The following is a 12382-nucleotide window of genomic DNA, read 5'->3' as shown; positions in this document are numbered from 1 at the left end:
TGGATATATCTATAAGAATTGGTTAGATGAGAAATGGAGGCAGTCACAGGTGGCTAACTGTCATCACTATTTAGCTAGAGGAGAATTACCCCCTAACCTACATTTCTGTTATTTAGAGTAGCCAATCTTATCCTTCCAGGACTTTTATTATGTCTCAAGCTGCACTATCTGTTCTACTCACAATTTCTCTACCGTCTAGAAGATGGGTATCCTTCTGCAAGATGGTTACTGGAATACATGGATACTGAGAAGGGGTATACAGAAATGTACTAAGCTAAAGTAAATGCATTTTTTTTATAAATATTTGGTTGCTGCAGGATTTGCAGCATTTACATGTATAAAATGCATAGAATGGAAAAAAAAACACAACTTTACAGAGTGTAAAATTGCTTTCAGTGGAAAGACAACAAAACTGCTGAAACAGATACGACATGTGCTATTCAAAAGTGCAAATATTTGTAGTGCCTTGCCACAATTCCGCATGTAGGTGTTTTTTGACTCAAACCCTCTAACCACCATGAGAGCTAAATGATCCTAGAACCAGGAAGACACTTCTGAATCCAAACAGGAAAGACTATCATGGACTCTTCTAAGAAGAGAGAGAAAAACTGCACAACGAGATACTGTCTTACTTCTGCAACGTGAAGGTGGATTGCACTTCAAGATGGAACTGAAATTGGATTCCATTTTGCATGTGAAATCATGAATCTACAATCTGGACATCAGAGTCATGGGTAAATAGACATATATCTCTTTAGCTAATTAATGGTAGTGGAAGAAACAGATACATTGTTTGAAGTTTTCTTTATGTCAGCTGTCTGTTTAAAACACATTTATTTTGAATTTTCTTTGTAGAAGTTTAAAGCTGCTAAAATATTTGACTGTATCAAGTTAAACAGTTTTATTTATTTGAAGTAAAGAATGTTACTATCAGTTTCAAATGCTTGCAGCTGGTGATTTATTAGCCTAAGGATATGTACACTGGAATAGTGCACTAATAACAGTTGGCTTTTACCTCTGAACAGCTAATGACCAAGCTGTTGTTACAATACAAATACTTAGTACGTGGATATATATTCAATTACTGGCTTATTTTAAGAACAAACAATAACTGAGTTTTGGCTACGTTAGTGTGGCTTATACAGCTGATGACATCATTACCATAAAGACAAGGAAGGGAAGCCTACAGACAGACTATCCTCATCATTCTTCTCATAACTCACTGACCATGTTATCAGTCAGGGTTGAGTAGGCCAAATTCTCCTACTCACATTCAAGGCTATAAGAGTCAGGTGAAGAGGATACCTTTCATGGTCATAGCCACTCCAGAGATTGAGGGCTGTGTAGCCTAGGGATTAAACCTGTTCTGTGTTCTAGTGTGGACAGATACAAACCTCATATAATCAAACACATCAGAGAGAGAGAGGTGAGCACTGGTGTAGGGAGTGCCTAGCCCTGGGGCATTCACTCTAAAATCAAAGAAAGCAAGGCCTCTTCCTTTTGATTATAAGGCTCCTATTCCTGTGACTGAACAATGACTGGGATTTATGTTACTTCTTGCACCAAAAGTGTTGGGATGTGTACTTTGGTCCGAGTTCCCTGATGACACAACCAAAAAAGTGACAGCAGTCAAACACCCAAAGCTAATGTCCAGCCTAGAGTCTCATGTTTATCAACAGAGGGCTGCTAGTAGAAGATAAAAGGATCTTGTAGTGTGCCTTCAAAGGGTTAGGATAAGAATGATTATGGATATAGAAGATTGTGGGATGGAGAGTGAACAAATCATCCCAACAGCCTTTCATCATCATCATACTGCTACAAAACCAAACACTCAATAACGACACATTCTCTCTCTGCCACCTAACTCTTTGGGGTATAATCTTTGCTGACTTCTTTCAAGGATCTCAAACTCTAATGACTATGAGAGCTGTATCAGGGACTAGCACACTCAGCTGAGGGTCACACTCCTGCAACAAAAAAAGAAACAAAGAAAGGGAGCTAATCCAGTTAAGAATGTAGTGTAGCCACTTCTGTCATGCACAATTACGCCAGTATGAGGGCCGCTTTACACCAGAGAGCCAAGAGTTTTTTTTTTTAAGATCCTTAGTTGCTGCTCTTTTACTGGTGAAACTTTAAGCTTATGTCTACCAGTAGGGAGTTCTACTCTTCAGAAAGGAAAAAATGAACATTGTGCCGGCACTGCAAGCTTCTAGGGCTCCAAGAGGCTCTTAAGGTTTTGCGCTCAATGTAGCAGAATTTTCTAATTTAAAGATGAGCTGTGTTCATAAACACAGGTTGAAAGAGGCAGTCACCCCAGGAACAAGACGTTAAGGGGTGTGTTCGGCAGATGTCAAATCAGTAGACAGTACAGTACAGGCATTAATTTCCGTATTAGCATTTCTGAATGGCACAGAAATTCATTCAACTACTAAAGCTAGTTCTGTTACACTTGCTTCAGCGATTCAGGAGTGGTGGAATTTTTAGCAAGCAGTTTTCTACAAATATAGTGAGTGGCTTGCTACAGACTTTAAAGTAAATAACCTTTTTTTTGTCACTTTAACTTTGGTTTGAGGGGCTACTACATTTCCCTTCAAGTAAAATAAATACTACAACTGGCAGCCCTTTAACATAGATTGTCTTCTACAGCACAGTTATTTATACACATTTCTGGAAATGTTACAGATCTCAGCATTATCAACTAACAAGTAATTAAAAATGCAATATTACTCTAAAGAAATTTCCAAACTAAAAACAAACAAAAAAAATGCCACCCCTGAGAAAAAACAATGTTGTCATACTGGGTACTTTCCCCTCTCCTGAAGTCATTTAGTTAGAGTCAATGAACACATTTTCTTAAAGCAGAATAGAGCTGAAAATGGTACAGGCTATTCCTCCTTTTAGCTGTTCAATGGAACAATGTCCTAGGAGAAAGAAGAGTTCAGATATGCCTTGGGGACATTCATTGTGCTCTGGAGTTCATAAAATAAAGACAGATATCCACCTCCAGTTACTCCCGTAGATAAGCAATTGACTCCACAACAATCATGTGGTTTTACCACATTAAAATGTTGCTGAGACCGTGAAGGGTTATTATCAACAACCACTCCCAGCTACCTTGCTTTGTGTACCACCCTCACATTAACTCCATCTTATCTGAACTTCAAGAAAAATGGACATGAGTAAGGATACATTACCAAAAATGATAAGCAGGACACTGAGTAAGGTGAAGTAGATTGGGGCAGGGTGATTTTTTTCAACAGCCCTCAAAGAAAGAACTGGAATAAAAACTGTGAACAATGCTTAATACTTCAACTTTATGTATAACAGGAGAAAATGAGAAACAAAAAAATGTATTTAAATCACCTACTCTACTCTTAGACTAATTTTAGTTTAAGGCCCAGCTAAAAGCTTTACAACCAAGTTTGGGATGGATTCTAAGGTTTTTGCTTAAGGACTCCTCTGATTAAAGTTTAAATGAACATTAATATAAAGCAATCTACTTTTAACAGAATGCAATCAAGTAATGGTACTCCAATGCTGCTGGTACTATTATGAAGACAAGAAAACAAGAGAATTGGTTGAAATGTACTGTAAGTCTGGTAGGTTTGCCATAAAATGTAATACCTAAAATGAGCCAGAACAATAGTAAAGTCATCTAAGTTTATATCCTTACACTCCTCCTACGAGATTTTCATTGCAGTCAATAACCTAAACAAAAATAATACATCCCATCTAAAATGTATCTGCTGTTGCTGGCTATATCTGTGCACTTTTCCCCCACTGTAAACATAAAGCAAAGGCTAGCTAGCTGGCAATCCCTCAGTCCCTAGCTAGAAAAGCACATAACATTAAAGTAAGATTGTATGAGACCTAAGCCTAACCAGTACATAACTTCACAGAAATTCAACAGAAATCAACAACTGTGAAATACTGTATCCAAGACAAAACGACTGTCCTGAGCAAAAAGAAACAAAAGCTGTGAAATTCTGCCAGTATTTAAGCTGTTACTAAAACTTAACTGAAATAATTTTCAAATACAAAAATAAATGAATGTTACTGCAGTACCAAGGTGAACAAAAACACTTACCACTGTCCAGGTTTAAACGTAAAATCTTTGTTTTGCACTGCAAAACGGACTCTTTTAACAGTTTCAGATTCAGTGGTGATCCTACATACTTTGGCTTGAGAAATTATCTACAATAAAGAAACAAACATAACTTAAAACAAAAGAAAACTACATATTTTTGGAGCCACTCAGTAAGTAATTCTTCAGTGAAAGAGTAACAACAAAGTAAAAAATAAAAATAACAACAAATAAATGCAAACACTCACTTACACAAACAAACACTTGCCCAAAGGTGTGTGTGCATGTTTAAGAATTCACGTTTAAACTTATCTAGGAGTTGTGATGAGACAAGTCAATGATGTGACATAATGTAGGTATCTGTAAATGCATATAGGTTCATAGGTTCATAGGTTGATACTAGGCTATCTGCCTTGGGCATTTATAAGCCTAGCCAGAGTATGTCTGGCTTACGCCACCCTTTTAAATTAGTTGACTGTGCCTCTGTATAGTAGGTCACAGAAGGTAGCCCTTTTAAGGTTTGTTTACTGTACCTCTGTCAAGCAGTGACACAGAAGAGATCCCAGGGGTAAACTTACGATCTCCCATCCATTCATCAAGATTTCTCTTGAAGAGGGTCAGTGAGGGGCTCTGCCTGACATGGATTGGGATTTTGTTCCAGAGTGAGGAGAGCCTCTGGGATATGAATCTGTCCCTCCAGCATGTCCTATTTATTTCTGTGCTGAGGTTCAGGTCCCTGGAGCGTGTAGCTCTAAGGGATTTAGATTTCCTGAGGTGAAGCATGTCCATTAAATCTGGGTTGGACATGGCTTTATACGTCAGACACAGATCGCCTCTGAGTAGGCGGTACGCAACTGAGTAGAGCTGGAGTTTCTTTAGCCGAACTGCATAGGGCATCTGTTTAAGCCCCTTGATCCTCTCGGTGAGATACTTTTGGGGTCTTTCCAGTTGCTGAAGGTGTCGGGTAAGGTACATCCCAAACGGGGCATTGTACTCAATTATGGGCCTGATAAGTGATGAGTAGAGGGGCACAATGACCTCTCTTGATCTAGATGTGAACCCTTTCATGATAAGGTGGGCTATATAGAAGGTCTTTCTAACCACTTTGGCAATGTGATTGTCAAAGGAGAGATTGCTATCTACTTGGGTCCCCAAGTCCCTAATTACTTCTTCCATACTTAATGGATTACCACCTATGTGGTAATTTGTGGACACTTTGTTTTTTCCAAAGGGGATGACTATGCACTTTTTGGCATTTAGCTTTAGGCCATGGCTCTGGCACCAGTTATCTGTCTCTGTGAGACCCTTTTGGAGGATGCTTGTGTCAGAGAGTCGATTATAGCACCCAGTTTGCAGTCATCTGCGAACTTGGTCAGCCATAGTCCACCCATGTTAGCCTGTACCTCGGAGAAATATATACTGAACAAGAGAGGTCCCAGGACTGAGCCTTGTGGGACACCACTTGTAACTGGCTTAGAGTGACATGGCACCTGCTATTCTGACCATGTGGGTTGTATCCCTGAGCCAGTTTGCAACCCATCTTGTGACATAGGGGTTGATATTTACGCTGGTGAGCTTATTTATGATGCCCGAGTGGGGTATTGTGTCAAAGGCCTTTGTGAGGTCCAGGTAGGCTGAGTGGACTACCTTCCCTTCATCTATGGCTTTGGTAACTGTTTCAAAGAAGTCGACCAGGTTCAAGAGGAAAGATCTGCCCTTAACGAAGCCGGATTGGGTAGGATCCAGTGTCTGGAGGTTCCCAATGTCTTTGTTTATGATTTCCATGATGATACGTTCCATAGCTTTGCAGACCAGGCTAGTCAGGCTTATAGGGCGATAGTTTCCGGGGTCTGTTGTGGCACCACTTTTGTGGAGTGGGACCACTATTGCTGTATGCCATTCCTTGGGAACATATCCTGTAGTAAGGCTGAGATTGAACAGTGACTTTATATGAGGGTTTAGTTCTTCTTGGAGCTCGTGTAAGACGCAGCCCGGGACAACGTCTGGTCCCATTGATGCTGTGTTTTTAGCTTTGGAGAGGGCAGCTCTCACCTGTGCATCTGTGATCTCAGGAAGGCTACACTCTGTTGGGATAGACATTTGCTCTTTTGGGGGGGAAGAGGGGGAGAAGTTTGCACTGAACCTTTCTGCCAGGATGTTGGCAATGTCTGTGGGTTCAGTGAATTTTTTGTCATTTTGCACTAACTCAGAGCATATCTGGGAGTTGCCTCCCATGTTTCTGACATAGCTAAAGAAGGCCTTGTGAATATCTTTAGTGTCTTGTGCAATTTTTCTTTCAAAGTTGACCTTAGAAGATTTTATGAGGGATCGTAGTTTCTTGCTACTACTGATCAGTGACGCCTTCCCTTTTTGGGATTTTGCTCTGTCATGTAGTAGCTTTCTCCTTCTGTTGTACAGCTTATTTATGGCTGGGGTCCACCTGACAGGTCTCCTGCCTTTGGAGGAGTGAGTCTTGGTTTTATTTGGGATAGCATGCTCCATGCATTCCTGTAGGTGTCCATAGAATGCTTTTGTAAAGGATTCTGCATTTTGGGCCATATTGTCCACTGGCTCGGGGGCTTTGAAGGATTCCACCTCAGTTTTGAGAAGTGTGAAATTTGCTTTTGAGAAGTTCTTCACCGTGGTTTCCTTGGCTAGGGGTGGGGACGGAACATGGATGTCCAGTGAGATTTTTTATGGTCTGATCTTACCAATGAGGGGTATACCCTCTGGTGTGGAACACAGAGACCCCATGTTGGTGATGACCAGATCCAGTATGTTTTCCCCTCTTGTGGGAGTGGTGACCAGTTGTTCCATAGCATTTGAGTTTATAAATTCTAGGAACCGTTGGGCGAGGGTGTTTGGGCTTGAGTAGTTTTTCCAATCGATGTTTGGGTAGTTGAAGTCACCCAATATAATAGTGTTTGGAGAGACCTTCATATTCTCCAGTGTTCTCAGGAAAGCCGAGTGAGGTTCCTGTGTTTGGGAGGGTGGTCTGTAGCAGGCTACAAACTGAAAGGCAGTTTTGCCCAGTGTTAGTTGCACATGGATGGTCTCTGAAGCTTCGTGCAGTGCCACTAGCCTGGAGGTGTGGTTAACTTTGATAAATATGGATATTCCCCCTCCTTTTGTGGTTCGGCCCGAGTTTTGGGGCCGGAAAGCATGGTATGAAGTATAGCCTGGTAGTGCTGGGGTGCTCTCGGCAGCCTTGAACCAGGTTTCTGTTACTGTACAGATATCGATATTCTCCATACTGAGGAGAGTCTCGAGTGCGTGCATCTTGAGGTTTAGACTTCTGGTGTTGGGCAGCATTACCCTTAGTTTTTTTTTCTTTGTGTTGTATATGGGGGTGGGTTTGTCTTTTGAGCCTTGCCTAAAAAAGGCACTATGGGGAGGCAAGAGCCTTAGCCAGTGTTTGAAAACCCAGGGGTGACAGGTGCAAGCCGTCCCTAGCAAAGCAACGTGGCTTGTCGAGCATGTCATCCCAGGCTGACAGACACTGGATCCCCTTTGAATGACACCAATACTTTAGCCAATTGTTAAAATTGATCATTTTGTCTTTATACTGTGGCATCAGTCTTGGTGAGGGTAAGATGCTACTCAAGGTCAGGGTCATACCGGCCTGGGCTACATGATCAAAGAGCTCCTGTACGTCTTTTTTCATGTAGTCTAGGGAGGTACGTCTCAGGTCATTCACACCAACATGGACAATGATGGAGTCATACTTGCTTTGGAGTGACCCGAGTGCTTGTGTTATGTGGCGGATCCTGGCACCCGACAGGCAGCTTACAGTGACCTCCTCCTTGTTCAGCCTGGTGAGTGGGACGTCAGTGTGTCTGACAATAGAGTCACCTATTACAAGTGTATTAGGTGTGTTGTTTAGCCTTAAGGGCTGTGACTGTGTGGTACACTGACTTTGTGAGCTATGTGCTACGTGGATATTGTTTCATGGTAGGTGTTGCCTGGATGTTTGCTTTGGAGGTCTCTGTTGCTTAGGAAGATTTTTATTTAGAGCCTCCGAGTATGTTTTTGTGTGTTTATGTGTTTGGTTTGCTGATGCGATAGGTCTATGTGAGACTGGATTTGTGGTGTGTGTGGTTACCTTCTCCTCCTGACAGGCTGTGCCAGTACTGGGTTGAGAGAACTTAGCCTCCAGTTTGGCTATATAGTTGCATCTCTCACATATATTTGAGCTTGTTGGGAGGAGGAGAGGGTGGTCTGTATACATAAGGCAGTTGTAACATTGCCTCAAGATTCCCAGATTCACCAGCTGGACTGGAGAGTAAACTCGAAACTGACCTTTGGACATGCCTGAATAATATAGGGAACTACTTATTGACTGATCAGAAAGAACCAATAGGGAGCAAGTGCTTTGAAGGAGTATAAGAGGATGTAGTGCTTTAGTTTGTGCTTACCTATGAGATTACTTATACGAGCAAGTGCAAGGCTTTAGAATGAGAATAGAGTGCTTAATTTGAGATTTAGAGCAGTTCTAAGGGAAAAAGTGAAGAGTAGACTTTGTGGAGCCAGGAATAGTCAAAGCTTGCTTGAGACGCTGCTCTGTGTGCAAGACCGCGCTAAAAGAGGGTTGCAGGGTTTTAAGAGAGAGAGATCAAGGAGTTTAGAATTGACTCAAAATGGCTAATAAAACTACAGCTTCTAGGCAGTAACCACTCCTACAGGGACAGGCAGGCTGCTCAGTGTTAACCACTGACACTTGCGAACACAGAGACTTCCTTTTAGTCCAAGCAAGCACTGGCCTCCAAGAAACTTAAAAACAGTTCAGAACAGCAAATCTGTAACTGAACTTTCTTAAATTTCAGAAAGTGGGAAAAAGCAAGATTTTTTTTGTTTTTTTCTTTTTTGTTTTATATCGATATATACAAATTATATATATATATATATATATATATATATATATATATATATGGATTCACTTTATATGCTCGAAATCCTGAAATATTGAATTTCAGAATCTCGAGCCCATAAAAAGGAAAACCTAAAACACTGAACACTCAGAAGCACGAAATTCAAAATTGCAACTTCTATACAACACACACAGCACACACATACACATACACACACCTTCCTCCTCACAAACAGACATACAACCCAATCCTAACTACCCCTTGCTCCCCCACACCCCCCCTACTTAAATATACTAACTCCAAGGTCGCACTACATACACAAACACACGAACTACCACCACACAAGCTACATCCTCCTTGCACACACACACACACACCACAGTAACAAAACACACTAACACACACTACAGCCCCTACCCAAAACCCTTAAACTATAAACACTTACCTGAATCCATGAACACAGCGCAACACCAGCAGGGCCGGCCTTAGGCATAGGCGAACTAGGCGACCGCCTAGGGCGCCGTAAAGGCCGGCATGGTAAAGGGCGCAATTTCATACTTGTTGTAAAATCTCTCTTTTCAGCATTGCGCCCAGCCCCATTGTAGCATTGCGCCCTCCCCCACTTCCATAATTCATTCATCACAGCACCTGATAGAAGAACCTACAGTGCTAGCTATTCCATTCCCTCCCTCCTCCCCTGACGAGTTAAAGCAATCAATGATGCTTTCATACCATGACGTCCCTGGCTGCTGCTCCAATCCAGAGCATATAATACAGCTCACACCCGCCTCTCATTCCTTTCTTCATTGCCGAGATAGAGGCGGGCGTATCTATTGGCTGAGTGACATACTTCCTGTTCTGTTCCTGATCAGTGGACTGTCTGGACGGCGTGGATTATCAGCAGACTAGCTCCCTGTACAACATGCGGGCTACCAAGTTGGATTTTCGCTTTTTTTTCTCCTCGTGTCCCTTCTTGTTTGCTTCCCTTGCTTGGCTTGACTTTTGAAGGTAAGTCGATTCAGAAAAATGTTGGAAGTTAAACTTTGCAGTAGAACTAGAAGGGATCTGTCTGGAATGATTTTTTTAATATTTAAAAAAATCTGCACATGTTACTATTTTCAGTGACTGCAACTAGCTGTTTAAATAAATCGTATTTTGTAAGCTGCTCCGTATGGCTAACTTGTTGTCACTTGTGGGTCTTGTGCACACATTTAATCGCAGCAGGCCGGCTTAATCACTGATGCAGAGTTACACTGATCCTTAATGATAAGTTGGTGATAGGGCGATATTAATGATAATTATGCCCCAGTAGCCTGGGTCTGGACAGTGCCTTCTGATAGGGGAAGGAACAGAGTACACAAGATGTGGTTCCACGCGTTTATTTAGTGTGTGTGTTCAAGCTTAATTGGTGTGGGGGTGCACTGTGGTTAATAGATACCGGGAAAATCTGCAATGTGTCCAGTCTAAAAATCTAATACCAGAAAATCATATCCAGTCTGTAGTAAAATAAGTTTACTGTTAGTGGAAAATGTAGAAACAAAACACTTTAATTTTATGGCATTTTGTTTCCAGTAACGTAACATTTTTGTATTAGAATGCATTATATTGTGTTTTAGTGAGCTCATGGGCAGACTGCAAATAATTATTAAGACTGGAAATGTTTTACATGTGCTCTCTTTACTTTTGTCGTTGTTATTCTTTAAGACTATCAATAGATGTCAAAGTCTTCTCTGAAATTGAACCACAATTAAATACTAGACTGAAATAAAGCATTGAAGAAATCATATTCATGTGACTATACTCAGCTAATCCACATCATAAGACAATTCCTTGGATAGGTTACTTGTACATGGGTATTTCCATTTGTTTCTTGACTCTCTGTGTAACTACTCTTGTAACAGGGCATGCTATACATTACAACGCTTAGCACACTACCATTACTATAACCCCCTTTGTTAAAAGTAATAAATATAACAATGAAAAATTCTAGCTGGTCTCAAAGTACATGCAGTATTTTACTCTATCTGGAGTTGAGATATACTTATTTCTGGTAGTCATTTTAGCATGTTCCCAGGTGAAGCAGGATCCCTTTAAGAACCAATATTTAGCCATTGTTAAAATTGATCATTTTGTCTTTAACTGTGGCATATTCTGGTGAGGGTAAATGTACTCAAGGTCAGGTCATGCCTGGGCTACATGATCAAGAGCCCGTGCATTTTGGGCCGTATTGTCCACTGGCTCGGGGGCTTTGAAGGATTCCACCTCAGTTTTGAGAAGTGTGAAGTTTGCTTTTGAGAAGTTCTTCACCGTGGTTTCCTTGGCTAGGGGTGGGGACCGAATATGGATGTCCAGTGAGATTTTTTATGGTCTGATCTTACCAATGAGGGGTATACCTCTGGTGTGGAACATAGAGACCCCATGTTGGTGATGACCAGATCCAGTATGTTTTCCCCTCTTGTGGGAGTGGTGACCAGTTGTTCCATAGCATTTGAGTTTATAAATTCTAGGAACCGTTGGGCGAGGGTGTTTGGGCTGGAGTAGTTTTTCCAATCGATGTTTGGGTAGTTGAAGTCACCCAATATAATAGTGTTTGGAGAGACCTTCATATTCTCCAGTGTTCTCAGGAAAGCCGAGTGAGGTTCCTGTGTTTGGGAGGGTGGTCTGTAGCAGGCTACAAACTGAAAGGCAGTTTTGCCCAGTGTTAGTTGCACATGGATGGTCTCCGAAGCTTCGTGCAGTGCCACTAGCCTGGAGGTGTGGATAACTTTGATAAATATGGATACTCCCCCTCCTTTTGTGGTTCAGTCCGAGTTTTGGGGCCGGAAAGCATGGTATGAAGTATAGCCTGGTAGTGCTGTGGTGCTCTCGGCAGCCTTGAACCAGGTTTCTGTTACTGTACAGATATCGATATTCTCCATACTGAGGAGAGTCTCAAGTGCATGCATCTTGAGGTTTAGACTTCTGGCGTTGGGCAGCATTACCCTTAGTTTTTTTTTCTTTGTGTTGTCTATGGGGGTGGGTTTGTCTTTTGAGCCTTGCCTAAAAAAGGCACTATGGGGAGGCAAGAGCCTTAGCCAGTGTTTGAAAACCCAGGGGTGACAGGTGCAAGCCGTCCCTAGCAAAGCAACGTGGCTTGTCGAGCATGTCATCCCAGGCTGACAGACACTGGATCCCCTTTGAATGACACCAATACTTTAGCCAATTGTTAAAATTGATCATTTTGTCTTTATACTGTGGCATCATTCTTGGTGAGGGTAAAATGCTACTCAAGGTCAGGGTCATACCGGCCTGGGCTACATGATCAAAGAGCTCCTGTACGTCTTTTTTCATGTAGTCTAGGGAGGTACGTCTCAGGTCATTCACACCAACATGGACAATGACGGAGTCATACTTGTACTTGCTTTGGAGTGACCCGAGTGCTTGCGTTATG

At 41.7% G+C, this 12382-nt stretch overlaps 1 protein-coding gene across 1 annotated transcript in view; it reads right to left on the bottom strand.

Annotated features, from left to right (window-relative positions):
- Positions 1-12382, bottom strand: part of OXNAD1 (oxidoreductase NAD binding domain containing 1) — a 369327-nt gene that overhangs the window by 139709 nt on the left and 217236 nt on the right. Inside the window, exon 4 of the mRNA XM_044066774.1 lies at positions 4088-4194. Coding sequence (XP_043922709.1) covers positions 4088-4194 — 107 coding nt within the window. The remainder of the gene's footprint in view (positions 1-4087; positions 4195-12382) is intronic.

The sequence above is a fragment of the Protopterus annectens genome, chromosome 3.part1 (genome assembly GCF_019279795.1).
Source record: "Protopterus annectens isolate FY-2018-M chromosome 3.part1, PAN1.0, whole genome shotgun sequence".
Classification (NCBI taxonomy): Eukaryota; Metazoa; Chordata; order Ceratodontiformes; family Protopteridae; genus Protopterus; species Protopterus annectens.
This window is presented reverse-complemented; position numbering and strand designations above follow the sequence as displayed.